This window comes from Brachypodium distachyon, chromosome 3 (genome assembly GCF_000005505.3).
Source record: "Brachypodium distachyon strain Bd21 chromosome 3, Brachypodium_distachyon_v3.0, whole genome shotgun sequence".
Lineage (NCBI taxonomy): Eukaryota > Viridiplantae > Streptophyta > Magnoliopsida > Poales > Poaceae > Brachypodium > Brachypodium distachyon.
In genome coordinates, this window is record NC_016133.3 from 58,200,786 (window position 1) to 58,227,848 (window position 27,063).

Sequence of the window (27,063 nt, forward strand, 5' to 3'; positions counted from 1 at the left end):
TCTTAATTAAGAGAAGGTTTGTGATTTTTCTTCGTTTCTCTCTCTTTCACATCAAATTTTATCCTATGCGGCATCGCTAAGAGAAACTGACGTCACCCCATTGTACACGACCTTATAGGAGTACAGATTACAAGGAGATGTGCAAATTAATTACCCGCTGGATTCAAATCCTATACGTACAAATTAAAACCCGTGGTCCAAATTAAACCCAGAAATAACTGCATTTTGAGTCGCGGCTGCTCGATCCGATCGGGCTAGGCTGGATAATGACGCCTTATCTTATCGCCCCCCACATGCACGATTTTCTCGTCGCCGAATCAAGAACACAGTACGAAGCGTTGTATGGTACGTACATGCACCCACAACCACGAGCTAACCAATCAATCAACGGCCACGTGCATGGGGATTAGCCTCTCATGTATACCAGATAATTTTTACATAAAAAATGTCTACATACATGTAATATTTTGACAAGAATGATGAAACGAAAGAAATAGTATTTTAATCCCATGCGTTCCATGCATGCATGCCTGCCTCCGACGCCCACATGCGCGCAAGCTAGCTCTCGTGAAGCTCTCTAGAGCTAAGGGGCTCATTCTCAGCTCCTATAAATACCGGTGCATCTGCCTCTAAGCAACTCACCCTTCCAAGTTCATTTGCTCAAAGCATTTATACGTGGCCGGCAATGGCGGGGGTAACTAAGATACCCGCAATGCTTTGGGTGCTTGGTGTGGTGTTTACATTTGGAGCTGCTGCAGTTGGCCTGGCTGAGGCCGATAACACCTACGATTTCTTCGTAAGTTGGATCTACATTAGTATCTTTCTTTTTTACACACACGTACAATGCGCGTACCGCAAGTCTACAAAGTAGCGGTCGTGTGATATATATGTGCATGCACGAAATGAAGTATATATAATTAACGATATACTTGGTTTGGTATTTTGCAGATCAAGGAGGCTAAGTACAAAAGGCTTTGCCGGGACAAAACCATCCTCACCGTCAATGGCCAGTTCCCCGGCCCAACAATCACCGCGCGAAAGGGAGAGGTCGTCATCGTCAAAGTTCACAACCAAGGCAATAAAAACATCACCATACACTGGTAATTAAACCTGTCATCCGTCTGGATCAGCCATTTATATATAGATAAAACACTATTTGCAAGTAAGTTAGCTGGTCTCCTAATTAATTAATGCGACAATCGCATGCACGATGCACACAGGCACGGCGTGGACCAGCCACGGAACCCGTGGTACGACGGACCGGAGTTCATAACGCAATGCCCCATCCAGCCTGGCACCAGTTTCACCTACCGGATCGTCTTGTCCGATGAGGAGGGCACTATCTGGTGGCACGCACACAGCGATTTTGATCGCGCCACCGTCCATGGCGCCTTCGTCATCCACCCTAAGCGCGGCTCGAACTATCCCTTCAAGGCGCCGGAAAGGGAGATACCCATCATCCTCGGTATGCATGCATGCATGTTGCACGACTCCACTTGCTTGGATCGATGTATCACTGTCGTGCAACGTGGTGTTGTACCTATGAATTAAGAACGAGATTTTGGATATGTAGGTGAATGGTGGAAGGAAGACGTGACCCATATGCTTGAGCAGTCCAAGCGGACCGGCGGCGAGGTTGATCTTTCGGATGCAAACACTATCAATGGCCAGCCGGGAGACCTGTTCCCGTGCTCCAAGGACGCCACTTTCAAGCTTCCCGTGCGGACTGGCAAGACGTACTTGCTCCGAATCATCAACGCTGGACTCACAAATGATCTCTTCTTCGGCATCGCCGGGCACCCTATCACCATTATCGGTACCGATGGTCGCTACCTAAAGCCGTTCACTGTCAAGCATATCATGATCTCACCTGGACAAACCATGGACGCACTACTTGACACTGACCGTGCTATCATGGGTTCATCCAATGGGCGTTACTACATGGCTGCACGGACGTTCGCGTCCAACCCTGACCTTGACTTTAACAACAGCACCGCCACGGCCATTCTGGAATATATGGACGCGCCGCGTGCTAGGCGCGTGGGGCTGCCGGACTTTCCCAACCTTCCGGCCAACCTTGATATGGATGCGGCAACGGAGTACACGGCCCAGCTCCGATCATTGGCAAGCAAGGACCATCCGGTGGATGTGCCGATGCACGTCGATGAGGAAATGTTCATCACCATTGCTGTCAATGTATTCCCCTGTGCACACAATAAGACATGTGAAGGGCCTCGTGGCAACAGTTTGGCGGCAAGCCTCAACAACGTCAGCTTCCAAAATCCTTCCATCGACATCCTTGATGCCTATTATAGTGCAGTCGACGGCGTGTATGAGGCAAACTTCCCCAACCAGCCGCCTTTCTTCTTCAACTTCACAGACACCACTGTCCCCGTAGAGTTTGAGTTCACGAAGGCCGGCACCAAGGTGAAGGTGTTGGAGTATGGCTCTGTTGTGGAGGTGGTGTTCCAGGACACAGCCCTCAACGGGGCTGAGACCCACCCCATGCACTTGCATGGGTACGCCTTCTACACGGTAGGAAAAGGGTTCGGAATCTTCAACAAGAGCACGGACCCGGCCAAGTACAACTTGGTAGATCCACCATACCAGAACACAGTCACCGTGCCAAAAGCTGGCTGGACAGCAATTCGTTGGCGCGCAACAAACCCCGGTGAGTCATTTTGGATTTTGGGCGGTGACTTTACTGTTTTCTTTTATGGGTTATGTGCAAAGTTTAACAACTTTTGTTCTTAATTTGGTTGGTTAGGTGTGTGGTTCATGCATTGCCACTTTGATCGTCACACGGTCTGGGGAATGAACACCGTGTTCATCGTGAAGGATGGCAACACTCCTCGGAGCAAAATGATGAGTCGTCCTGCGAGCATGCCTAAGTGCTAACCACCATGATGACCCCATCGAGCTGCATCACTATGCAGCACAATCAACAGACGACATTGACGTTGATCGATTTATCTGCCTAAATTATTCCATTGTTTCACGCATATCCGTGTAATAAATCCTAGTAGCTACTAGTAAGTAGTGATTACCATTTTCCCCATTCGTCTCGAAGAGAAAGAATCTCTTTTCATTAGTGTGATGCAACGTCTCTCACCTGTTTTGTCACTCAAATCTATAAATTAATGCAAGCAAGTGATGTTTTTATTATGGATCAGTGTTCCAACTGCGATTAACGTTGCTACCAACTACGGAACGATTACAATCGACGGCCCGTGTACATGGACCGCTGCTAGCACTCGTGAATAACGTTCCCAGTGGTTCCAAACACTGGCACAAGCAGTCTACGACGCGGTGTACCAAAAACGTCGCCAGTGCGTCCAAAGGACAGACAGTGTACGTGTGAAAACTATGAATAAGTCAGACAAAATCCCTTGAAATAGGGCCATCAGTAAAAGCAAAATAAAAACAAATACTACGTACATGAGAAGACAGTCGTGTTTGCACATTTGCTTCCGGGGAGCAAAGCAGAGACCCACAGATGCACAGTTGGTTGTTGACGGGAATCGTTTCCCAATCTGAACTTGTGACAATGGCAATACAAATCAGTGGCACTCCCTCCTTGAAATAAACGTGGGAGTGATCTAACCACCGTACACTCCGGGGCCCTCCTTGAAACAAACCCCACACGGCACCTTTCGTCAGTATACGAAAGGCATATGGGAAGCTGAAACCTGCGCGTGAATCACAGAAGCTCGTGGACGGGAGCAAGCAAAGGTGTGTTTGGTTGGTGAGCATAGCAGCGTGGGTTGGCCCCAACCAGATTTTAGTGGTGGGGTGAACCTATTTTCGTGTTTGGTCAATTTTGGTTGGACGGAGTGGATCCGCACAGTTGGGTGTTTGCTTGCCTGTATCATTTCTTTGCGTGCCTCTTCTTCTTCCTCTCAAGCTCTTGCTCTCGGAGCCACCACCAAGCTCATGTTTCTGGAGCCGCCTAGGCCTGTGCGTCCGCGTCGACCGCTGCGTCGCCTACCCTTCCCACCGGTAGCGAGCAATTCAGCGGCGGGCGGCGGCGCTACAAGCGCGGGGGCTACACTCGCTAATTCGAGACGGGAAAAAGGAGACGGGAGAGAGGAATCTTCAACAGGCTCAAGGGGGGCAACGGCGCTTCCCGCTGGAGTTGGGTAAGAGGACTTCGGGGCGGCGATGGAGGAGCCTCGGTCAAAGCGAGCTCGCAGGGGAGGGGGGGGGGGGGGGGGCTTCCCGCCAGAGTTGGGGAAAGGACCTCGGTTGGTCCAAGCGAGGGGGACGAGCGCGGCAGGGGCGGCTGGTCCTTGGCGCGAGCGTGGCGAGGGCGGGGAGAGCCTCGGCAGCGAGGGCGGACGATCTCCAGCAGCAAGGGTGGGCGAGCTTTGGCGGCGGCCGATCCAGGTGAGTGGAGAAAGAAACGAGCGAGAGAGAGACGGGAGAGACGACGGGAATAGAGCGACCGCGCGTGAGCCGTGTGGTTCGGCCAAATTGGTCGACTCAAGCGAACCAAATTTTGGGCCTTATTTTCGCTCGTGGGTGGTCCGGCCGGAGAACCAAACATAGCCAGAAAACATTTTGAGCCATTTGACACCGCGTGAGTGGCCCGGACCTCTGAACCAAACACATCCTAACTCTGCCCCTGCATCGTCGTCGACGGATCTGAATGCCTGAATAGGCTTCTCCCGTGGCATCGGGACGATGTTGCTCACTGCCCAGCCGCAGAGAGCAGGACTACCTGGGCAGCTGCGTCGCTGGTCATAGACAGTAGATAGATTAGAGTCGAAGTGTCGAACTGCAGCCCAAAAGATTGTCTACCCACTCAAATAGTAGTAGGAAACTGAGGAACCGCGAACCGGTTGCTCTTCTCCCGGCCGCAGAACTTTTTAGTGAATGAAAACCCATTTTCCAGGCCTGCTTCATTTGTTTTTTGAGAGTATCCAGGCCTGCTTCATTGCAAAGCTAAAATTGGCACAACCAAAGCCCATCTATATCTGAAAGTGGCCCGATCAACGAGGCATCCATACTTAAAAAAAACAGAGGCCTGCTTTTGGAAATAGCAGGCCATATCAGTGTTAAAAAAGTCCAAATATACTAAAAAAAACTGAGCTCAGTGTAGTCGATGAAACGAAAAATGCACACTCCGAGGTGTGTAGTTTGTCTTCGCCAACATGCATCTTCGAGCTGCTCAATCTTTGTATCAAGCCCTCTCTTTAGTGGGCAAAAAAGAGCAAGTCTGTTTACCTAAAAAACACACTATCCTGTCTTCCTCCGATCCATATTACTTGTCTTAAATTTGTCTAAAATGGATGTATCTATATTTAAAAAAACGTTTAGATATATGTAATATTTCGACAAGTAATATGGATCGGAGTGAATAGTATAACCGAGATTAGAACTAGGATTAGAGCCGTACGCAGAGGGCAAAACCGGCCGATATCAACATGGGCACAGAAACTCGACACGCACCGTTGCAAAGAGCCGCCGCAGCCGTCGTCGCCACGTGACGCCGGCCTGGCTGACCTCACCCCGTGCGAGTGTGCGACAACGCGAGAAACCGAACCGAATCTGTGTTGTTGGTACGTGTGCACACCGCACTCGCACGACGGCCACGGCCTCGCCCGTGTGTTGGCACTTGCACTTGCAGTCCTTTTCTTTGCCTTTTCCTTTGGAAGAAGCTCAAGGATATGCAGTCAGGTGTGCCTTCATCAGTAAAGTCTATCTTAAGGAAAGCCGGTGGCCGCTGGTTGGGTTTAGCAGCTGACCCGAAATGCCCCTCCTGAAATATCTTCGCGAGCACCGAAAGCTCCTCCGCCCGATCTGGGCCGTCCGTGGCTTCATCCCATGGCCGCAGGACACCTAAGCTAAATTCCCTGAAAGTCAGTCTACTGTTGTTGGCAAAGCAGAGGATGCGATTCCCATTCCCGACTGCTTTCTTTCTCCGTTTCATTTCATTCCCCTTCCGTCCTCCTTCCCCATCACCCACCCCCACCGCCGCCTGACGCGCTGCGGCGGCCCTGAGCACCGCCGACGCGCTCTCCCCGCCGACGGAGAGGCCGCAGTTCCTCCGACGCGCGCCCTTCCCCACCCTCCGCTCTGCCGCCACGTCACAAAACAAGACGGGTCGCGCCGCCGAACGAATCGCCGGGAGTCGACCCTCGACCGGCGGGCGCTTCGATCGGGAGCTGGAGGTTGCGGCTATGAAGGTGAGAATCCCCTAGCAAACCCAGTCGATAGCCGAACCCAATCGAACCCCCAGCGACATGCGTGAAGGTAAAGCTGGGGTTTCTGATTGGGAAGGTGATTTTTTTTTTCCATTTATAAGGTTTAGTAGGCGGCGGTGCCGCTCTGGTGGCGAGATTAGGAGTTAGAGAAGACGGATTGGTGGTGGCGCCGGTGTTTGGTGCGGTCAGGCAGGCCGGAGCGGCATGCTTTGCGTTTGTTGGAGTGGAGATGCATCCGCACTTCGATTGATTTACCGTAGGAGTAGCCAAAGGTTTAGGTGCACCCGCCCATGTTCAAGTACATGTGTTTTGGTCTCTATTGCCCTGAACTAAATAGGATGCCAACTAAGTAGTACCAATAGCTGCTTATCATCAAAATAAATTGAGTAACACAAAAGTAGTTCTGAAAGCATTGGCAGGGCTTAACATATGTGTTACACAGTACACTCATGTTTGTTGCATATTCTAGAATCTCGTGGCTTTGAAACATATGTGTGTTGATAGGGAAAATTGTAGCATCAGGAAAGAACTCGTTAGCCCATGTAGCTTCAAACTTTACTATGCATAAACGGTTAGTCTAGTGCATGACATGATGATTTGCATATTGGACGAGGGTTTAGTTATGCAATTGGGTTTGCATCCTTGTTAATTTCGTAGACCAAGATAATCGCCTCTCTCTTTAGGAAAGAAATATTCCAGATGTGGCTGACATGTTCTGTAAATTTCACAGGTGACACTGTCTGATGCTCTCTGTCTCTTGACTTGGATATAACAAGTTATCTTCACTGCGAGTAAGCTTTATTCGTCAAACAAAAAAAAGCTAGTAATATCTGCACGTGATCAGGCAAATTAGTCAAGACGGGCGCTCTTTGCTGCGTGGCCGCTAGGCCACATGGGACAAAGTCTAATCCTGCTAGCAGAGACTGTTCCATGGATCCTACAGAGCCTCGTTGGCGGATGAATTCGAGCTTCTCTCCTCCGGTGTCGCGGGGATGGGACTGCATGTACTCATCAGACGGATTGCCTCAGGGGACTCTTGATGCTCCACATGATCACCCACCTTATGTGTCATCAATATCATCGCATAGTAAAGGAAGTAGAAGTGCATTTGGCAGCGACCAGTACCTGAATCACCACCATTCTGTATCTGATGGAGCACTTTCTTATTTTGGTAGTCCTGTGGACAGCTTTCAGGCTCCACGCTGGACACCTTCTCTTCAAAGGTTTGATCTTGGCGAGTTCTCTACACCTGCAGGAGGTATATACTTATTCCTAATTATGTACAGTGGGTGCTGACATGAATATACATGGCCTGTTTGTATTTGTTAAGTATGCTCATCTCTTCACAGTGCTTTGACATATAACAAATGGAAATTCCCATTGAGAGAATAACATAATGACTAAATTCATTTGGAAGGCTTACATTATGTTGTAATATAATCTTGCCGTGGTAGTATTTAGGAAAATCACTTGGATGGTTCCAACTTCTGCTTGCAAATACTACCTGCTTGCATGTTCATATGGTAATGTGGCCGACTGAACCCCATACAAATGAAGAAGTATGAAGAAAATGTCTACCTTGAAACTATATCTTTTCCTTCTGTGACTATATCTTCCACATTTTCCAATTTGTTTCTAATACAGTTATGATTTGTTACAAATATGCCTTTGCAACAAATAGTCGATGAGACACGTCTGAGTTCAGTGCAGAGTATCAACCACTTTGGATCAATAGGTGTGCAATTTAGTAAAACACGTACCCAGGTTTGTATGAATACAAGTTTGTTGAAAAACCAAATATGGCACGGTAATTCTTCAATCATATATGCATAATGTATAAATATCTCGATGCACTTCAGAGACACATCAGAAGAGCTGGGTTTGCCGATTTACTTACTCAATTTCCTGTGGTATTAATTCTCATGCAGAATTATTTCCCTTCCCAATTGATCTATTATAAATTGTTACATTTTTAAAAACATCTACGTTGAAATGACCAAAAATTTCTGTCTCGTTGATGATAACTGGGTATTCTTCCAACAATGTATTGCTATAGTGCTATAGTGCTAAATGCTCCTTAGGCAGTTTCTTGTTGAATTAACAGTTGCTTTATTCTTTGCGACCAGGACCGGAACCTGAAAGTTCTGATTATCCCCAATCCAGTGAGGTAAGATTTTATTTTCAGTAGTTAATATCCCTAGTTCTCAGTTGACATGTTCGTAACCAAAGATAGCCATATAATGTGCATTCTGGTCTTTATGTTTATTTTATGTTGCAGAGGCAGTTAACTGCTGTGAGCAGTTTCAGTTCTGCATCCCCCTTCTCAGAATCAAGTCAGCTGGCATCTTCTAGTAAACGAACAGGTTCACATCTAGCTCGGAATCATCTGGGAAGGCGATCCTTCATGTCAAAACCAGTCTACCCGCTGGTCTTCCGGAATCCGGTGTCAGAAGCAGAAACCTCTGGGATGCCTGAGGCTAGTAATGCTGGGCGAACAACACCTAGTGATGACAGCCGAGCTTCTCCTGTATGGAGACGCAGTTTGGCGAGTCCTGAGCTGAAGTTCCATGACACATTGAGTGAACTTCGGAAGATGGAGGCTTCGCCTGAGCCAAACACAAGTTCAAGGAGGGAAGGATTCAGATGGAGTAGTGCTAGCAGCTATGACTTCGGATATGATGGAGATGCCATAGACATTTCAGATCATATTAGTATTGATTCCCAAAGATCCCCGACAAGTTCGACGAGTTTCCTGAAATGTGGCTTATGTGAGAGATTCCTTCGGCAGAAATCACCATGGAGCTCAAATCGGATAGTTCGAAATACCAATATGCCAGTCGCAGCGGTCCTTCCATGCCGACATGTCTTCCACGCAGACTGCCTGGAGGAAAGTACTCCCAAGAGTGAAGTCCATGAACCGCCTTGTCCACTGTGCGTGCGAGCTACTGATAACGAAGGATGTGTATCATTCTCGGAGCCTCTGCATCTTGCCCTAAGATCTGCTCGCAGGAATCACGGCATTAGGTTTCCTTCAGGTGGTACTGGTGGTAGCAGCAGCGCAGACCCTTCTCGCAGCGATCATGTCTTGAAGAGAAATCAGTCTGCGCTCGTCCCGAGGCGCAGCGGCTCGCTGTTCCGGAACCGTTTCAAGAAGCAGTTCCCCTTCAAGGGGAGGATTGGGAAGGATCTCTTCAGCGGCAGAGTTTTCAGGAAGGTTGGCTCATCGTCGTCTTCAGGCCAACAAGACGCCCCTCATCAACCAGCAGCGGAGCCTGACCAATCCATGAAGTAGCTGGACCGATGATTTACCCTTTTCTGTCCAAAAAAAAGCCGTAGTACATGTATCATAATTTGTGAAATGCGGTGTCCATGCGCTACTTGTACTCGTACAAGACGTAGTTGTGTTTGTATGGACGGTGCCCGGCCTGGACGTGCCACCATGACCGCGTAGCTATGGGTTATGCCTGAATCTGCTTATACTGTATTGAGCATCTTGGGAGATGAGAACTGTTATCATTCTGCCCCTGTCGTGCCTAGTTTTCCAAGGGCGTAAATCTTGCATCTGTGATGTTTCTTTTACAGGATGTCATGTTAACTAGGGCTGAAAATGAGTGCGATCTTTTCCAATGTTCTTCCCGTGCTCCAATGTCTAATTCAAAAGGGGGTAAAATTTTCTAATTCAAAGGGGATAAAAATTTCTAAGAAAAGTAAAAGTAAACTCAATACCACGGAGTACTATTGAGTTTCCGGAAGAACGAAGACTATTATGAATGAAGTGAGTTTCCTCGAACGGAAGTGTCAGATCTCGCCCGCACACAGCACAACCCTTCTCTTCTCTGTTCGCCCGGCTCAACCACCACCAGGGGGCGCTCTTCTCTCTTCCTTCCTGCCGTGTTCACCACCGGGTACCCGGTCTCGATTCAGACGCGGGATCCCCCCTAGAACGGTGGCGCGCGGGCGGGCTGCGGCCGGCGGTCATGGAGGATCTGGGCATCGAGGCGAAGGAGGCGGCGGTGCGCGAGGTGGCCAAGCTGCTCCCGCTCCCGGACCTCCTCTCCTCCATCGCCTCCATCAAGTCCGACTACCTCTCGCGGCAGCAGGTGATGCGATCCCCCTCCCTCCTCCTCCCCCATCGCTTCTGCTCTCCTGGACGCGGCCAATTGAGGCGGAATCTCGAGTCGTCGCGCGAATTATAGAACACCGATAGCGGAATCCTCAATCTCGCTCTGAAATGCGTCCTGTCGTCAACCGATAAAAAACCCAACCCTCGCTCGGAATGGCCGTTCCCTGGAGACGTTTGCTCTCGCGCCGTGCCCGTGAATGCGTTGCGTCCTCTGATTTTGCTGTAATTGAGCTTCGTGCATTAATCGCGGCAGAATTCTCGCCACCTTCTGGTGATTAGATTCGGGTTTGGCTATTTATGCTTAGTTGCGCTCTCTTAAGATGGGAGTAATGGTTAAGAGGTGTGCTGATTTAGTCTTCTTGCCACTCTGTACATCCTTACCTGATATCTCAGGTTTCAGCCGAGCCTGAAATTTCGCATGGTTTCCACTATTCATTTTCAGTAGTCAGAATTTTGTTGGCAGCTGAGCTGGAGCTGTGATGTGTAGCTCTGAGCCCTGATAGGCTATCTGTAGTTCTGTGCCAATGAGCTGTTCTGGCCCAGGTAAGGTGCAAAGAAACCGTAACTGACTAAACGTTAATATATGGTATGGGCACCAAGCTGTCAATGGCTGGATTTGGACTCGCATTTCGTTCAGAAGTATCTCTTAATTTATGTTATAACGCTAACATCTTCTACATGAAAGTAGATGGAAAATATGCCGAATGTTGTGCACCAAAAGGATCTGGATATACAGACATTATCATTGAGATAATATTGATTGTGTTTGCTATTTGGGTCACTTCATACCCCTTCTGCTTGTCTGACTTTCTTTTACAAATTCTTCAGACAAATGATACTCAACTCAGTGCAATGGTGGCAGAGCAGGTACTCCTTGTTATCTACTATGAGATGCCAACTTACTGATTTGAATACTATTCATGTCTGCCTGCTGGATGATTCCTTTTTAATATTTGAAAATTGGCAGGTCGAACAAGCTCATGATGGCATCAACGCTCTTGCGTCATCGCAGGAAACAATAAACGGTCTACGCCAGAACTTCATAGATATAGACAAGTAAGCTTATTATCTTGAGTTACACGTTTTTCATATGCTTGTGATAGATCACTTTCTTGAGGCTGTATGTTTTCCTTCATCTCTCAGTCTTCTTTATCATAAATGATGGTAGGTTATGTCAGGAGTGTCAAACATTAATCGAGAATCATGACAAGATCAAGCTTCTTAGCAATGCCAGAAACAACCTGAACACAACGTTAAAGGTTTGCTGAGTGCTGATCTTAATCTGACTGTGGCATTCTATTATGACTACTTGCTATGTGTTACCTATACTTTCTAACTTGCCGGTAGGTTGAGCTAACCAAACTATTGAGCATGGATGTTTGATACATTGATTGTCAATGCCTGGTAGGATGTGGGAGGTATGATGTCCATTTCTGTTGAAGCAGCTGCAGCACGTGACTCCTTGAGCGATGACAAAGAGTTAATACACACTTATGAGGTTGTTTCTTTTCTTTGGTTTGTTTATTAACACAGCGATTGGATAGCACATATCATAATGGTTATGTTTTATTTATCTGACTTTTCTGTATGATCTCGCCTGTCATGAAATTAGAGATTAACTGCTCTTGATGGAAAGAGGCGGTTTGCTTTAGCTACTGCTGGATCCCATAAGGAAGAAGTTGGCAGATTGAGGTGGGACCCCCTCCCCTAATCCTACGATTGATATGTGACACGGCATTCCTTTTCCTTTTCTTGTAGCCTTTCTTGTTAGAAGAGATAAGCATTTGTAACAGAGGTTAACAGAATATGCCAATTAGATCTTTCATGTAGCCTGCATTGTAGCGAAGTGCATAAGTGTTAATCACATGATGATTCTTTTCTCTCTGCAGAGAATACTTCGAAGATGTTGATCGATCATGGGAAACATTTGAAAAGACATTATGGGGACATATAACTAACTATTTTAGACTTTCAAAAGAGAGGTACTGATGTTATTATCATGCACTTTGACTTTTCTATTAACGTGGTAAATGGTTAATTGCCTTATGGTGTTACGTGTACATGTTACAAAAATTGAGACAATGTTTTGTTGACATACTCGTATTCATCTTGAATATTCCTCATTTATGCTCTGTTGAAGGTCCAAGTGAAACCTTGAAAGAGGCAGGTTACTTCAAAGTCATGATGAAAGAATGGCTTTAATTTTTTTTAAGATTAAGCAAGGCATATCTCAAATTGTAAGGATGAGGCAAGTTGTGAAATCCTTGCATTGGTCCAACATGAACCAAAGAACCCACGAAGACAGTGTGCCAATTCTATCTTTAGAACACTCTGCAGTCTCCCCTGTTACCTCTTACGGTTAAGCATGGAGCTATTGCTCGGAGATTTGCTGCAAATATAATAAGTATTAAGTATAGCTCTGGTCAATCATAAATAGGCGATCTATAATATGTTACAGCTTCTTATGCTCTATCAAGTACCAACACATTCTCCTTTGAGCAGAGTGAGATAGTTATCTAAAATAGCTTTGGATACTTTATCATTTTTGAACCGTATATTTTATCCAAAATTTGGGCTATCAGATCTCTGGTATTTATATTTTCTTTCTTACATTTTGCAGCCCTCAAACGTTGGTTCGAGCTTTAAGGTATATATTATTTTTACCATCTACTTCAATTATTTTCAATACATCAATATTGGTAGCTGAGCGGTTGAACCTGCCTGCAGTTGAATACTTTTCCCCATAATTTCTTTTACCGAGTGACAATCTCCCTTATGATCCATTCGTTTATTTATCAGGGAAATAGTTATTAAAAGGATAAGTTTATTTTTGTATGGTGTAGGGTTAGAAAATGGCCTGTGCTGTCTTCATTTCCTTTATATCTTTTAGTTCACACACATACGTTGTTGCACATGATCCTACAAATTCACGCCTTATGCCAGGGTTGTTGAAATGCAAGAGATCATAGATCAACAAGTTGCAGAAGAAGCAGCCGAGGCTGAGGGTGCAGGTGCTATGGCGACGATAACAAACCAACGTAGAACGACAAAGTATGCTACTTCTTCTCTTTGACATTTTATGTACTTTCAGTTCCAGTAGGCAGCATGATATAATGTATTTCATGTTTGAGTAGCAAAGTCACAATAACAAATCAGCATTTGCACATCTATGAACTTGAGCCTGAATCCAGTAAATGAATTAACTCATGTAAAAGGTGGCAGGAAATGCATCAGCATATCTTTTGCGCAACATTAACTTTCTCTTTCTTTCTTGTAATGGTTATCTTCTGGAACAATTGTACAGTGTAGTCGACTTGTTTGCTATAGGCTTGCTTAATTTCCTATATCGTATTGCTTTCCGTCATATCCCACGACTTGACCTTTCCCACTGGTGCCTTTTCAGTCGCTTATTTATTAGCTGTCTATTATAAACCACCAATCATAACACATGTGAGAACCATGCAAAATAGTACTTGATTCACCAGTTTGTCTACATTGGATGCTGATGATTTTGGCTCATTGTGTCAGAAAAGGTGCAGGGGCAGCATCTACCCCAAGAAATGGCACCCAAGAGAAATCAAAGGTCCAGGGAAAGGGCTACAAGGACAAATGCTATGAGTGCATCGGGAAGGCTGTTGAGGATCGCTTCAACAAATTGCTCACTGAGGTAGCACTTACCGTGATCCTGGATTCAAGACTTTATTGTGTGCTTATCAGTCCATGCATTTCTAACAATTGCTAATGTTTTGATCACACAGCTTGTTTTCTCAGAAGATTTCATGGAAGCTCTGGATGAAGCTAAGGCAGTAAGTAACTGACCTTTACACTTGGTATAGTAAACCGTAGCACATAAAGAGAAAAAAGTCTACATGACCCCCTCCTATCTACTCCACCACCTAGAGTACAAACTGTATACAGCTAGCCTGAACTTCTCAATTCTGTCTAATTGAACCCCTGAGACAATATTGCTGGGTGCTTTTACACGTGTGGATGTAACAACGTGGACAGGTAGCTAGCTAGGACTGGTCACCTCACTCGAACCCACCGCCATTTGCACCAAAGCCTTCTTCCTCCCCTCTTCACTCTACATCAGAGAACAAAATGGCTAAGCCTCCCACCTTGTTCTTCTCCATTGCTGGCCTTGCTCTGTGCTTCTATGAATTTGGTTGGATGATGATGTTCTCTGTAGAACAAAACCGCAGTCTCCAGATCCATCGTCTTCAAGCAGGGTTAAGGGAATGGGAGCATCTTGCTCAACTCCATGCCAAGAAGCCTCTGCTGCCGCCACCTCCCCTCCCAACCAAATCCAGCCGCATTTTTGGGGAATCTGGTTTTTAGTGGTTTCCTATGCTCGTTCTGCTGTATTTGTCGCTGTTGGCCACGCCAGGTGTGGAGTCACTGTTGCAGTTGCTGCTTAGCAGCAGACAGCGGAGACTGGTGACAAAGTGGAGGTTGGCACTGGTGGTAAGCTGCTGGATCTAAAAGAGAGCGTAGGAGAGAGGGAGAAGGGAGAGCTTAGGGAGTTGCCATGTCGATCCAGGGTGAAATAGCAGTACACTTTGGCAACTTATTCACATTGGCATCTCCAGTCCATGTATGCAATAGCACCCTCTAAGACCATGGTGTCAAATAGACGGTTTTCATAAGTATGATGGTTCAAAGTTTAGGGGGTGGAATAGATTCCTTAGAGTTGATAATTGTTGTTGCTGAAGCTGTGATAGTCAACACTCACTATCCCATCCATTTTAATCGTATATTAACTTGTTATTTTTCTAAGGAACTTTGAAAAAAAAGACTCATGTGGCTGTTGAGAAATTTAACTCAAGAGTCACCTGTTTGATGTAGAATTATAGATCGCCTCAAATTTTGTCATCGTTTTCTCTATGAATATAGCTTCATCCTACTCTTTCTGCAAATTGGGACCTGACAGAGTTGATGTTTCTTTAGAAAGTACACATCTGGATTTACGCTGTGATCTGACTGAAATATGGATCATCTTTCTGCTCCTAATGCAATACAGATTGGAGATGAGCTTGGCGATATCTATGACTATGTTGCACCATGTTTTCCTCCTAGGTATGTAGGTCGTGTCTTTATCTTTACTCCTATAGAAATCTTACTTGGTGACAGCGGCCCGTCACCTTCAAACCGTTCCAACTATTGATCTTCAGAACTATTTTTTATATCAATATTTTATATGAAATTAATAATCTATTTACTATAACAATTAACAAAACATATATTCTTAATTCAGTATATTGGGATGCTTCAAAATTTGTGTTGCATTCTAACTTTTCAATAGATTATTTGCTTAAATTTACTTCACAGGGTGACAAACATTATAGTATTTGTTGTATGAAACATCGGTGGCTAGGGTTCATGTGGTGAAAATTCATGATTACTTCTTGGCCATTTTGACATGTCATCAACTGCTAATATTTTCCATACCTTCAACTAACTTGTTTGTTTTCTGTTTCCTACACAGATATGAAATTTTCCAGCTCCTAGTAAACCTATATACTGAAAGGTTCATTCAGATGCTAAGACTGCTCAGTGAAAGAGCAAATGATATTCAAAATATAAATATACTGAAGGTATGTGATCTTAAATTCGTTTGTTATTCTGCTATATCTGTTCTACATGAGATGAACACCTGTCAATATATTGTTTCTATTGGTTCATATGTGACCTATTTGGTTTTATATCTCTTAGAATCCAAGCGCATTAATCAACTGCTCACTGTAGGTAACAGGTTGGGTTGTGCAGTTCCAAGATAATCTTATTGGGCTTGGTGTAGACGAGTCTCTTGCCCAAGTTTGTTCAGAAAGTGGTGCATTGGATCCCCTCATGAATATGTATGTAGAACGTATGCAGGCAACAACAAAGGTACTGATATTATCTGTTGAATTCAAATTGACCTTAATCATGATTATTTATACTCCTTTTTTTCTGTAGAAATGGTACACTAACATTTTGGAGGCTGATAAAACACAACAACCAAAGAGTACAGAGGATGGAAAACTATATACACCTGCAGCTGTAGATTTATTCAGAATATTGACAGAGCAAGTGCAGATTGTTAGAGAAAATAGTACAGATGTCATGCTATATCGTATTGCTCTTGCAGTTATTCAGGTATTTATGCAGTTGCCCTTCGAGATTATTGAAGCCTTTTTTTAAGAAAATGGAAGCTTTATATTATTTAAGCCTTAACTGTTTTACTGTGCTTTTGCTTCATGTGATTTGAAGTAAATTACTGAAATATGGCCATTCATTCTTCTTTGATTTCTTGATAGGTCATGCTGGATTTTCAAGCAGCTGAGAGGCAAAGACTCGAGGAGCCAGCTTCTGATGTCGGTTTGGAATCTCTGTGTGCATTGGTGTGTAGATTTTTTACATTAGTGTGTACATTTCTCCACTCCATGTCAGTAACCTGCTACTCTTTGTTCCTTATTATTTGGTCTTTGTGTTGCTTGAGCAGATTAACAACAACCTGCGTAGTTACGAACTTTCATCAGAGCTAAGTAGCAGCACACTGGAAGCACTTTCCGAAAACTATGCTGAACAGGTTCAAATGTCATTAAGCCTGGTGTTAGACGCCATTCTTTCATTTGATAATACCTAGAATTGAAAATGCGTGTTACTATTGCAGTTTCTGTGTATTTCCATTTGCACACCTTAAGCATTTGACTCCAGATGGAAAGTAAAATTCTCTTTTGCAGGTTAATTTTGAAGACACTTGCAAAGGATTTCTTGAGGTTGCCAAGGTTAGTTCTACATGCATAAGATATATTAACTGCATATGTATAGCCTTAGTGTTAGTTTTGAGAAATGAAACTTTACGCTATTGTCCTAATTGCATACACCGTTATGAACTATAAGTTATAACCAAGGAAGTTCACATGGTTGGTGTAAAAGTTTGCAGATCCTGCTATGGGCTAGTTGAGATTTTCATTTTTGGCAGTCCCAAAAAACAAATGCTTGCTGTTGTGGTCCTGAAACCATGATGCTTGGTTACAGATACTAGCTTAGATACTTTATGCCATTGTATAGAAACTGAAACACTATTGACACAAAATGGGGGAGGTAAGGAAGGACCCTCAGAGAGTTACCTAGTTTTGGTCCGAGGACTCTACCATATTACTTTGCCAAGATTGTAGAAAAGCTAGTTAAATATTTAAATACTAAAAGAAGCACTGGACTGTTTAGCTCTTAGTTGTTAACACTGGTTTCTGGCCAGTCGTTGTCCTGTACTGCCCAAGAAACAGGTGCTAAGAGTCGTGACTGGTGAGCAGCGCATTGGTTAAGCCGTTTTGCCTAGAATATGCCGAGAACTGGTCAAGTTTAGCTGGTTCATCTTCCAAGCAATGCTATTTGATATAGCTGCATCTTTAGACAACAAAAGGTGATTGCTGCTTTAACTAAACTTCTTGATTCTTTCAACAGGAGGCAGTCCTTCAAACTGTCGGTGTTATTTTCGAAGACCCAGGTGTGCAGGATCTGCTTGCGAAGGTTTACCAAAAAGGTAATTCCTTGGTAGTGTTTGGTATAATAGATTCTCCTTTCTCCTGTGCCCTTTGTTTGAGTCATTTTCTTGATCTATTTTGGAGTTTAAAGCACAGGCAGGTCGTCTCCCCCTCACTGGGAACCTTATTACGAAACTCAGAAAAGCACTGGGGTGTTTCTTGTGTTTGTATGCTTACACAATAACGATGATGCCATCTTCAGATAGTTTATTCACTGCTATTTGATTATTTTGCTATCACTATTGCCTCTCTATTCAACCATCTCCTGTGGTTGGCAGCTGCATGCAAATAGTTGTTAACCTCTTTTGCTTGTGGTTAGCAACTTAGCATACTTTAGAAATTCTCTGTGCATTGCTTTTCTGCCTTAGAAAAGCAATCTATCTAGTTTTCGTGTGCCATCCAGCCTTTATGTTTTTTGTCTACCCATGATTAATTTTACTGGGGTAGCCTACACAAGTGTGTTCCCTAGTGAGTCGGTTTCTTGTTTTCTGACAGCGGTTCATTTTTTCAGACTGGATGGATGGAATGGTGACCGAATATCTGGTTGCAACGTTTGCTGATTATTTTGGCGATGTGAAACTGTAAGTTTGCATAATAAGTGGTATGGGACGATGGGTGTTCCCTGAGAATACATGGTTTGTCCTTATTGTGGTTTACCTATACCTTTATACTACGAATTTGTTTGAAGACATAACTTTCAAAAGATTGCACGTCCACCAAATTTGTGCCATGACCTGAAATATACCACTATCTATATCCAAAAATCTAAACATAAATCATATGAATACATGGTTTACCAAATTTGCGTACTCAAGTACAATAAATGTCATCCTATCAGTAATATTCTTATAAGTTATGCCATGCAAATGGTTGCTTACGACGAATAACTGATAACTGTTCATCACATCTTTATGCACATGATTGTAAGACATGTTTATTTGTCTAGATATATTGAAGAGAGATCGTTTCGAAGATTTGTGGAGTCTTGCCTAGAAGAAACAATTGTTGTATATGTTGATCATCTTCTCAGTCAGGTTTGCTGAACTCCCTTTAGTACTATCCAGAATAGCTCTATGCTTATATGATTTGGGGGGATGGTGGGAACATATATCTGATGTAACATCCCAAAAGGAAGAGCTGTACAGTGTTTCTTGGAATAATTCTGGAATGAGCTGTTGCTTGTGGTCTGGGTTCAGTTCAGATAGCATTCTTACTGATTACACACATCATTTCTTATCTATTGCAACTACCGGCTGATAAGTCATTTGAGAGAGCTAATATCGGTTTCATTTGCATTTAGAAAAACTACATAAAAGAAGAAACAGTTGAGAGGATGAGGCTAGATGAAGAAGTGCTTATGGATTTCTTCAGAGAGCACACTAGTGTGACAGTAAGTATATTACTGCTGGAAGTTTCTTACTATTTATAACTACACATTATGCGGCTGTGTGGATATTGAAAGCATTTCCTACAGTTGTTGAGTGCATGCATTTTGTGGTGCAATACATCAACTAAGATGATGCAATATTTGTGCATTCAAACACCTATTGTCCTAGCATTCTAGTTCCACATTCTGGTTTGATTCTTCTGTAACTGGACAAGTTGTCTGAAAAGCTGTCTTTGCAATATGGTCCAGAAAGTCGAAAACAGGGTACGGATTCTGGCTGATCTAAGGGAGCTTGCTTCAGCTGAGAGTCTGGATAGTTTCACTCTCATTTATACAAATATTCTGGAACACCAACCAGACTGCCCGGTAATTTCTTTCAAGCATTATGATTGCCCGTGTTCGATCACATACTATTGTAATGCATAAACTTTACCTGTCTATTCATTTATCTCTATGCACTGCAACTTGACTTCTCTGTTATGTAGTCGGAGGTTGTTGAGAAACTCGTTGCCATGAGGGAAGGCATTCCACGAAAAGAAGCCAAGGAGGTAATTTGAAGGAGAAAATTTGACAATTATGATTGCTGTGTGTCGCTTCTACTTATGCGAGTTCAGGCTTACTGAAAATTTGGTTTACAGATTCTTATACCCTACTGATTTGTTAGGTTGTACAAGAATGCAAGGAGATATACGAGAACTCTCTCATAGACGGCAACCCTCCAAAGTCAGGATTCGTGTTTGGCAAATTGAAGTGTCTAACAGTACGGAAAGGCATTTGGGGGAAGCTTGGATCGTGAGAACATCTACTGAACATAGTAAATTCACGTACTAAGAGTTGTTTTCTATTTTGCTCATTCTTTTGGTCGTTTATTAAGCCTATTGGCGTCACACTTACCTTAGCATTAGAATTTAGAACTGGGGTGTATTGTTTTTATTTGGTTAGCGACAGAGAATTTTGTGTAAAGATGGAATGTCCCAAAAGCAAAATTATTTGTTAATTGAATAAAATGTTTAGTAATCATGTAATCATGTTTAGTAAGTGCCATCATACGAACACCGAAGCAGTACTACTGGGCAGCTTCACGCTGAGCACGATGTATCTCTTGCCTTGCGGTTTCTTTCTGCTCGACAGGGGACACACACTGACACACAGGCGCCCCTGATTTTGAAAAGCCTCATGTAATCCCTCCAGGTCATGGAGACTTCTGTACCAGCCCATACAAGAACATTGGGCTTGCATGAGCTCATGTTCACACGGTCCAGCAGATCCTCCGCGTAGTTGTCCTGGGACAAGAAGCCAGCAGGCGTGCGCGTGACGTCGATGCCGAGGAAGAACCGAAGCGGCCCGAGATCTTTCATCAAGAACTCAGACAGCAGTTGATCGGTGATCTGTCGGAGCAGCGCAGTGGTGGATGCAGTGAGCACGATGTCGTCGACATAGAGCAGCAGGTAGGCCATGTCGGTGCCGCGTCGCAGGACGAACAGAGAGGTGTCCGACCGAGTGGAGAGGAAGCCAATCGACCGGATGTACGAGGCAAAACGGTCGTACCAGGCGCGCGGCGCCTGCTTCAGCCTATACAAGGACTTGGACAGCAGACAGACGTCAGAGGCACGGGCCGGATCGACAAAGCCGGTGGGTTGCTGGCAGTACATCTTCTCTTGGAGGAAGCCGTGGAGGAAAGCGTTGTTGACGTCCATCTGATGAACCGGCCACTGGTGCGTCGCGGCTAGAGTGAGGACGGTGCGAATGGTGGCGCTCTTGACGACGGGGCTGAACGTCTCGTCAAAGTCGAAGTCGGGGCGTTGGGAGAAGCCACGCACAACCCATCTTGCCTTGTAGCGCTCAAGCTGTCCGTCAGGCTTCAGTTTATGCCGAAACACCCACTTCCCAGTGACTACATTAGCACCGGGTGGGCGCGACACTAGCGTCCACGTCTGGTTTGCCATCAACGCCCTGTACTCCTCCTACATAGCTGTTAGCCAATGGGAATCGCGTAGAGCCGAGCGCACGGACTTGGCAATAGGAGATATAGTGGTGGCTAAGTTAGAGTATTCGGAGGAGAAGTAGCGAGGATTGGGCTTGGAGATCCCAGAATGCGCACGAGTACGCATGCCAAGGAGTGGATCAGGGGCTGCCGTGGTAGGAGGTGGGCAGGCCGCAGTGTGGCTGGGAGAGGGGTTGTGGTCTGGCACGGCTAAGGGGGAAGTAGATGTTGGGGAAGAAATATCTGGCGCAGGAGGATGTGCGGCTGCCGCGGTAGGTGCGGCAGGATTGGCGGCAGGAATATCTGCCGCGGCAGGATTGGCGGCAGGAATGTCGGCCGCGGCAGGTGCGGCAGGATTGGCGGCAGGAATAGTTGGCACGGCAGGCGGCACGGTTGGACTAGGGACAGGAGAAGGTGGCGCCTGAGGTGGCCCCGCCGTAGGAGGAGAGTGGTGAGGGTGGTGGTAGAGAAGAGGAGTATCTTCAAGGAAAGAGAATTCGGGGGGAGGAGAGGTGGAGGTTTTCGCAAAGGGAAAATTGAGTTCGTCAAAGAAGACATGCCGGGAGATGAGGACGCGGTTGGTTGAGGGATTGTAGCATCAATATCCTTTGTGCTCGACGAGTAGCCAACAAACACGCAGGCTGCAGATCTGAGAGCGAGTTTATGGGGGGAGGTGGCCGTGGTATTAGGGTAGCAGAGACAACCGAAAACGCGAAGAGTGGAGTAGTCAGGGTGCGATCCGTGGAGTAGAGAGAATGGCGTGACAAACTCGCGTTGGCGACAGGGTCTACGGTTGACAAGGAAAGTGGCGGTGTTAAGGGCTTCAACCCAGAAACTGCCGAGCATGCTGGCATGGAACAGGAGAGTGCGGACAGTGTCATTTAGAGTGCGGAGAATTCGTTCGGCACGTCCATTTTGTGGTGAAGTATGTGGGCATGAGAGATGTAGAGAGATGCCGTGGCTGGAGAAGGTGCGTGAGAGAGAGTTGTCAAACTCCCGACCATTGTCGGTTTGGATAGCAAGGATAGGAAGATTGAATTGGGTCATGGCAAAGGCACGAAAATTGGACAGAATGGTGAAAGCATCGCTCTTGCGTCGGAGGGGAAAGGTCCAGCAGAAATGACTGTAGTCATCGAGCAAGACAATATAATAGCGAAAACCAGATAAGCTAGGAATTGGAGATGTCCACAAATCACAGTGCACTAACCGAAGCGGTAAAAGAGATACAGTATCTGAACTGACAAACGGTAAACGAACGTTTTTGCCCACACGGCAAGCATGACAAGTATGTGCCGGACTAGGAACAGTAGAAAGACTAAAAGACCGAAGTAAACGAGATAAATTGGCGCGTCCAGGATGCCCCAAGTGCTGGTGCCAGAGGTCGACGGTGCTGGTGTGCAGGCTGGTAGCTGAGGTGATGGGCGTTGTCTTGGTGAACGGGTACAGTGCATCATCAGAATCACATCGGAGGATAGCCCGGCGGGTACGACGATCCTTAACAGAAAAACCAAGATCATCAAACTCTATGGAAATAGGATTGTCACGGGTGAGTTTGCGAACAGAAGCCAGGTTCTTGATGAGAGATCGAGAAACTAAAATGTCATGAAAATGAAGAGGAATGGAGCTAGTTGGAAGAGAGAGAGAGAGAGACCGTGTGCGAAACGGCTAACGTGTTACCATTACCAACAACTATGCGCAAATTTGCACAGGACGGAGAAGGGGCAGTGACCATACCGGGGTGCGATGCCATGTGCGAGGTAGCGCCGGTGTCGGGTACCACTCCGGCTGAGGCTGATGCGGCTGCTGGACGCCGAGGTTCTGTAGCGCCGCGATCAGGTCGGCCTGATCCGACTGCGGGGCGGTAGATGTGGTCGAGCCTGCAAACGTGGACGCACCACCAGTGGACACGTGGCCGGCAAACGCCGGCGGTGCAGGGGCCGGACTTGGAGCCGGTGGAGCGCCATGAGGACGAGGGCGATAGTGGGGGTGCCAAGGCACGGGCCACGCATGGACCATGCCGGTCCAGGGCGCGTCATGTCGAGCAGCCGTAGGATGGACGCCGAAGGCCGGAGCAAGGGCGTAGCCTGACGGTGCAGGGGCGTAGACCGGTTGAGCAGGGGCTGGCTGCTGCTTCTGCTTTCCCTTCCCTTTGTCCTTGCTCTTGGGCTTTGGCGGTGCAGGAACGCTGGGAGCAGCCACAGGTAGTGTCGGTGCCGGTGCCGGCGTGGTGGTCGTGTGAAACACCGCGCCCGTAGGGGCGGCGTCTGCCTTTGCCAGGCGTGTCTCCTCTGAAAGCAAGAACGAGCGAACATTCCAGAAAGAAGGAAAAGGGACCTCACGCGTCAGGATGGGAATGAGATGCTGCAAATCGCGGTGGAGACCGCGAAGAGTGCTGTGGACGAGCTCCGCGTCGCTGACCGGCTTGCTAGGTTGCGAAGGCTGTCCGCCAGGGTCTTGAGACAAGTGCAGTACTCGGTGACGTTCATGTTGCCCTGCTGCAGGTTGTGGAACTCGGCGTCGAGGTAGACCGCGCGCGTCGTCCGGTTGTCCAGGAAGAGCTCCTCGATCTTGAGCCACACCGCGGGCGCCGAGTCCTGGGGCGCGATGATGAGGGAGAAGACGTCGGAGGACACGGTCGTGTAGAGCCAGGAGACGATGGTGAAGTCGTCCTGGATCCATTTCGGATCGGGGTGATGTAGAGGATCGGCACCATGGCCGGACGGCAGCGAAAGTTGAGCTCACGAGGTGTTGAATCGTGAGGAATCTGATGCCAGCCATTCTAGAATAGTAGGGAGTTTTGGTAAGCACCTTAGGTGTTCCACTTGTATTGATCTCATATTTATACAAAGTACAACGAGAGCCGGTTACAACAGAAACGAGATCAAGCACTGGACGTGTTGTACAGGCGTGCGCATGACTCCATCGTGATTGGCTAGAGAACAGCCATGCTACGTTTGCTCTACAGATAAGAACGGAAAGGAGATGCGGTTTGCGGTGAGAACCGCTTGCGAAATTGTTGCCTCCGTGTGCCTAGTTTCGACGATGATGTCTGTCCTAAGCTGTGTCATCTAATCCTGTGAGTGAAGGTCGGCATACCAAACATTGATGATGACGACCGGGCGCCAAACAATGATTTTGAATAATGGTTATCCAGTCCAACGAGGCAAGGATCGTGATATTTCTTCTTCTCAGAGAGACTGGAGCACCTGACGGGAGGACTGAGCTAATCAGCGGGGGGGGGAAGCTGAAGATGTTTCAGGCCATGGGGATTTTCAGATTAGCTTCTTTATTCCTCTTTTTTTACAGCTTACAAACAAAAGGTACTTCGGCTTTCTCCTTGTCGATACAACAAACAAATAACAACTCAACTGCGCTTGGTAGCGCACTACAATGGTACAAAAAGGATAAAAATCCTACAAGGTATGTATCCTTTGGGCTTGCGATTCTGTGTGCGACTCACCAACGGTGTCTTCGGTGACAAAGCTCTCGATCTTGTAGAGTGACTGCAGAGTAACAAAAAATGTTATGTTTGGGAAGTTGTGGTACGATGATCAAAACACAAGGATGGCACTTTATAGATGGCCATAAAAGTTTTTTCTTTCTTTATTACCTCAAGAGCAATATCAATTGGTGTCAGCTTAGAGACATCATCATGACCAAGTTTAGATGCAATCTCTGCAAAATGCCAAATGCAGATTTGTTATTCCAGCAAGGACCGTGCAGCAAAGTTTTCACAAAGTGTTTATCCGGAATAATCTTTGATCAGTTATCACATATCTAGGCACATTTTCACTAAATAGGAAAGCATGAGTTTGCACCAGACGGTGTTACTTGGGGAATCATACCTTCAAGAGAAACCCTCACATCAGCATTTGCATAAGCATCTCCCCTTTGCTCTGCGAGTGTGCTGAGTTTAGAGAAGGCCTAAGATAGAGGAATTCAGCGTGTCAGTCATTCCAACACTATCATAGAAATGCAAACAGATCTACACTAATACATCAAATAAAGGCTTCAAGGTGCAAATGGATCTCTATTGAAGTTCTTTGTTTCAAAATTGAATATGTCTGTCAAAAAAATCAAAATACTCATCTACCTTATTCACATTCATACTACAGCATGTCAAAATTGAAAGATCGAGTAATTACCATTGTGTAAGGATCACCGGACGGTTGATCTAGAAGAGGACGAGAGGCAGTCCCCACTTTCGCAATACGCCTGGCAAGAGCCTCCAGGGGCACGTCCAACCAAACAGATAGGCCCTTCTTCATATTTTTCCTGATAATACAACAAAATATTATCGGTAAGAAAAGAGAAGGTACAAACTATTCCAAAAAGAGAAATAGAGTGAACACTAGGTACCAGTTAACAGGTCGGATAACAGCACCACCTCCAGTAGCAACAACTAATCGCCGCATTGAGGACAAATCTCTCAAAACACTAGTCTGAAAGGCATAAAAGAAGAGAAGATCACCACTCGACTCTCAGAAATGAAAAAAAGAAGCTTCACATTCATAGGAGTCAGAGAATGATGTTAGTAGCATATGAATTCAGCAACTGTTACCTCATTATCCCTGAAGAAAGCTTCACTGTGGACCTTGAAAATTTGAGCAACTGAAGGCATCCCAACTGATTGTTCAACTAATTTATCACTGTAAAGTTGCAGAAGACAAAAATAGTGCCATCAGCCCCTATGCATCACTACAGACACCAAGGACAAGTTTCCTTTTGCAAAATTCTCCTATCATCAAGAAACACAAACCTGTCAAAAAATGAATAACCCAAAACTTCAGCTAATATCTTCCCCACTGTACTTTTTCCAGAACCCATCATTCCTGCACATATGTACTGACTATCAATCACAAATTCAGAACTTTGATCAACAACATGAATAATTTAGGAGAATCAGAACTAACCAACTAGGTAGATACACCGTCCATTCAAGTGGAACAGAACGTCTTCTGATTTTCTCTGAAATTATATTGGAACCATATTATAGTGGTGGCAAAAGATATGCAAACTCCAGCATCAGGTTTAATTTAATACATAATTCAATACCTTCAACAGGAGGGCTTCGTCAACGGAGTTATGTAAGTTTTCATGACCTGCACAGCGCACAAGATTTGGAGAAAATGTCAATTACACTGTATTTCGTATCACATGTCATGTTTTTCTTCTATTCAGGAATAGATTGCGCTGACATGTGCCAAATAATAAGCATATCAGCATGCAACTCCATATACTCTTCCTAGCTCCTACTCTCAGATTATCCGATCAATTTAGACATCCCAACCTCCAATTTTCCGATCACAAAGCGAACCGCTAAAATTGAGCATCAATTCGGCAAAAAAAAAAACCGCCAAATCGCAGCAATCTGACCACAGAAAAGGAAGGAATCGAAAAACAGAAACGACCATGTACCTCCGGACGATTTCTTGGCGCGGAGCGGGGTGACGATTGGCTTGGACACACGCGCCCGCACGGCGGCCGGCGACGACGCCACCTGATCGCCGACCCTCAGGCTTCCGACCCGGGCCCTGCTCTCGCCGCCGCAAAGCGCGCTCCGGCGGCGGCCGGCGCCGAACCCCGCCGCCCTCGACTGCAGCGCCATCCCCACGCCCGCCTCCATTGCTCCCTCCCCACGGGCGCTCCGCGGCTTGCTGCTCGAGGACGCGGCGAGGCGCGACCGGCTTTCCCGTGCGCTACAAAGAGAGAGGGAGAGAAAGCGCAGGTGTCCTGTGATTCGATGGAGGCGGCGAGCGGTGGAATCGCAGAAATGTGAGGCTTTGAAATAGTGCGGGGGGGACGCGCGTGCAGTGCGTGCATCGGCCAGAGACGCT

The 27,063-nt window shown here is 46.0% G+C and overlaps 4 protein-coding genes across 6 annotated transcripts; 3 read left to right on the top strand and 1 right to left on the bottom strand.

Moving 5' to 3' along the window:
* Window positions 1-624: 624 nt before the first annotated feature.
* On the top strand, window positions 625-3,165 carry LOC100830116 (putative laccase-9). The gene is made up of 5 exons (XM_003570593.3): window positions 625-796; window positions 949-1,100; window positions 1,221-1,465; window positions 1,574-2,671; window positions 2,768-3,165. Exons 1-5 carry the CDS (start codon window positions 686-688, stop codon window positions 2,896-2,898), a joined length of 1,737 nt encoding a protein of 578 aa, XP_003570641.1. The 5' UTR covers window positions 625-685; the 3' UTR covers window positions 2,899-3,165.
* Window positions 3,166-5,805: 2,640 nt separating this feature from the next.
* Window positions 5,806-9,785, top strand: LOC100830430. Of its 3 annotated transcripts, none has more exons than XM_010237812.3 (4): window positions 5,806-6,188; window positions 6,937-7,464; window positions 8,333-8,373; window positions 8,491-9,785. In XM_010237812.3, exons 2-4 carry the CDS (start codon window positions 7,137-7,139, stop codon window positions 9,496-9,498), a joined length of 1,377 nt encoding a protein of 458 aa, XP_010236114.1. In that variant the 5' UTR covers window positions 5,806-6,188; window positions 6,937-7,136; the 3' UTR covers window positions 9,499-9,785. The 3 variants fall into 3 exon arrangements, with proteins under 3 accessions (XP_010236114.1, XP_014756939.1, XP_003570642.1); XM_014901453.2 differs by having other exon boundaries at window positions 5,814-6,188; window positions 7,051-7,464; window positions 8,485-9,785; XM_003570594.4 differs by having other exon boundaries at window positions 5,815-6,188; window positions 8,485-9,785.
* Window positions 9,786-9,999: 214 nt separating this feature from the next.
* Window positions 10,000-20,262, top strand: LOC100830739 (exocyst complex component SEC6). Its single transcript, XM_003570595.4, has 25 exons — window positions 10,000-10,306; window positions 11,158-11,196; window positions 11,297-11,385; window positions 11,498-11,588; window positions 11,738-11,827; window positions 11,942-12,021; window positions 12,219-12,311; window positions 12,950-12,976; window positions 13,273-13,380; window positions 13,858-13,996; window positions 14,088-14,135; window positions 15,350-15,405; window positions 15,815-15,923; window positions 16,075-16,215; window positions 16,285-16,464; window positions 16,626-16,709; window positions 16,811-16,897; window positions 17,052-17,096; window positions 17,776-17,854; window positions 18,367-18,436; window positions 18,802-18,889; window positions 19,156-19,245; window positions 19,492-19,608; window positions 19,728-19,790; window positions 19,907-20,262. The coding sequence occupies exons 1-25, from the start codon at window positions 10,184-10,186 to the stop codon at window positions 20,036-20,038; spliced, it is 2,268 nt and encodes a 755-aa protein (XP_003570643.1). The 5' UTR covers window positions 10,000-10,183; the 3' UTR covers window positions 20,039-20,262.
* Window positions 20,263-24,495: 4,233 nt separating this feature from the next.
* LOC100831349 (shikimate kinase 1, chloroplastic) lies at window positions 24,496-27,023 on the bottom strand. The gene is made up of 10 exons (XM_003570597.4): window positions 26,645-27,023; window positions 26,282-26,328; window positions 26,140-26,194; window positions 25,986-26,058; window positions 25,788-25,875; window positions 25,586-25,668; window positions 25,372-25,501; window positions 25,072-25,150; window positions 24,837-24,901; window positions 24,496-24,729 (listed from the first exon to the last, which is right to left on the bottom strand). The coding sequence occupies exons 1-10, from the start codon at window positions 26,850-26,852 to the stop codon at window positions 24,640-24,642; spliced, it is 918 nt and encodes a 305-aa protein (XP_003570645.1). The 5' UTR covers window positions 26,853-27,023; the 3' UTR covers window positions 24,496-24,639.
* Window positions 27,024-27,063: the final 40 nt, after the last annotated feature.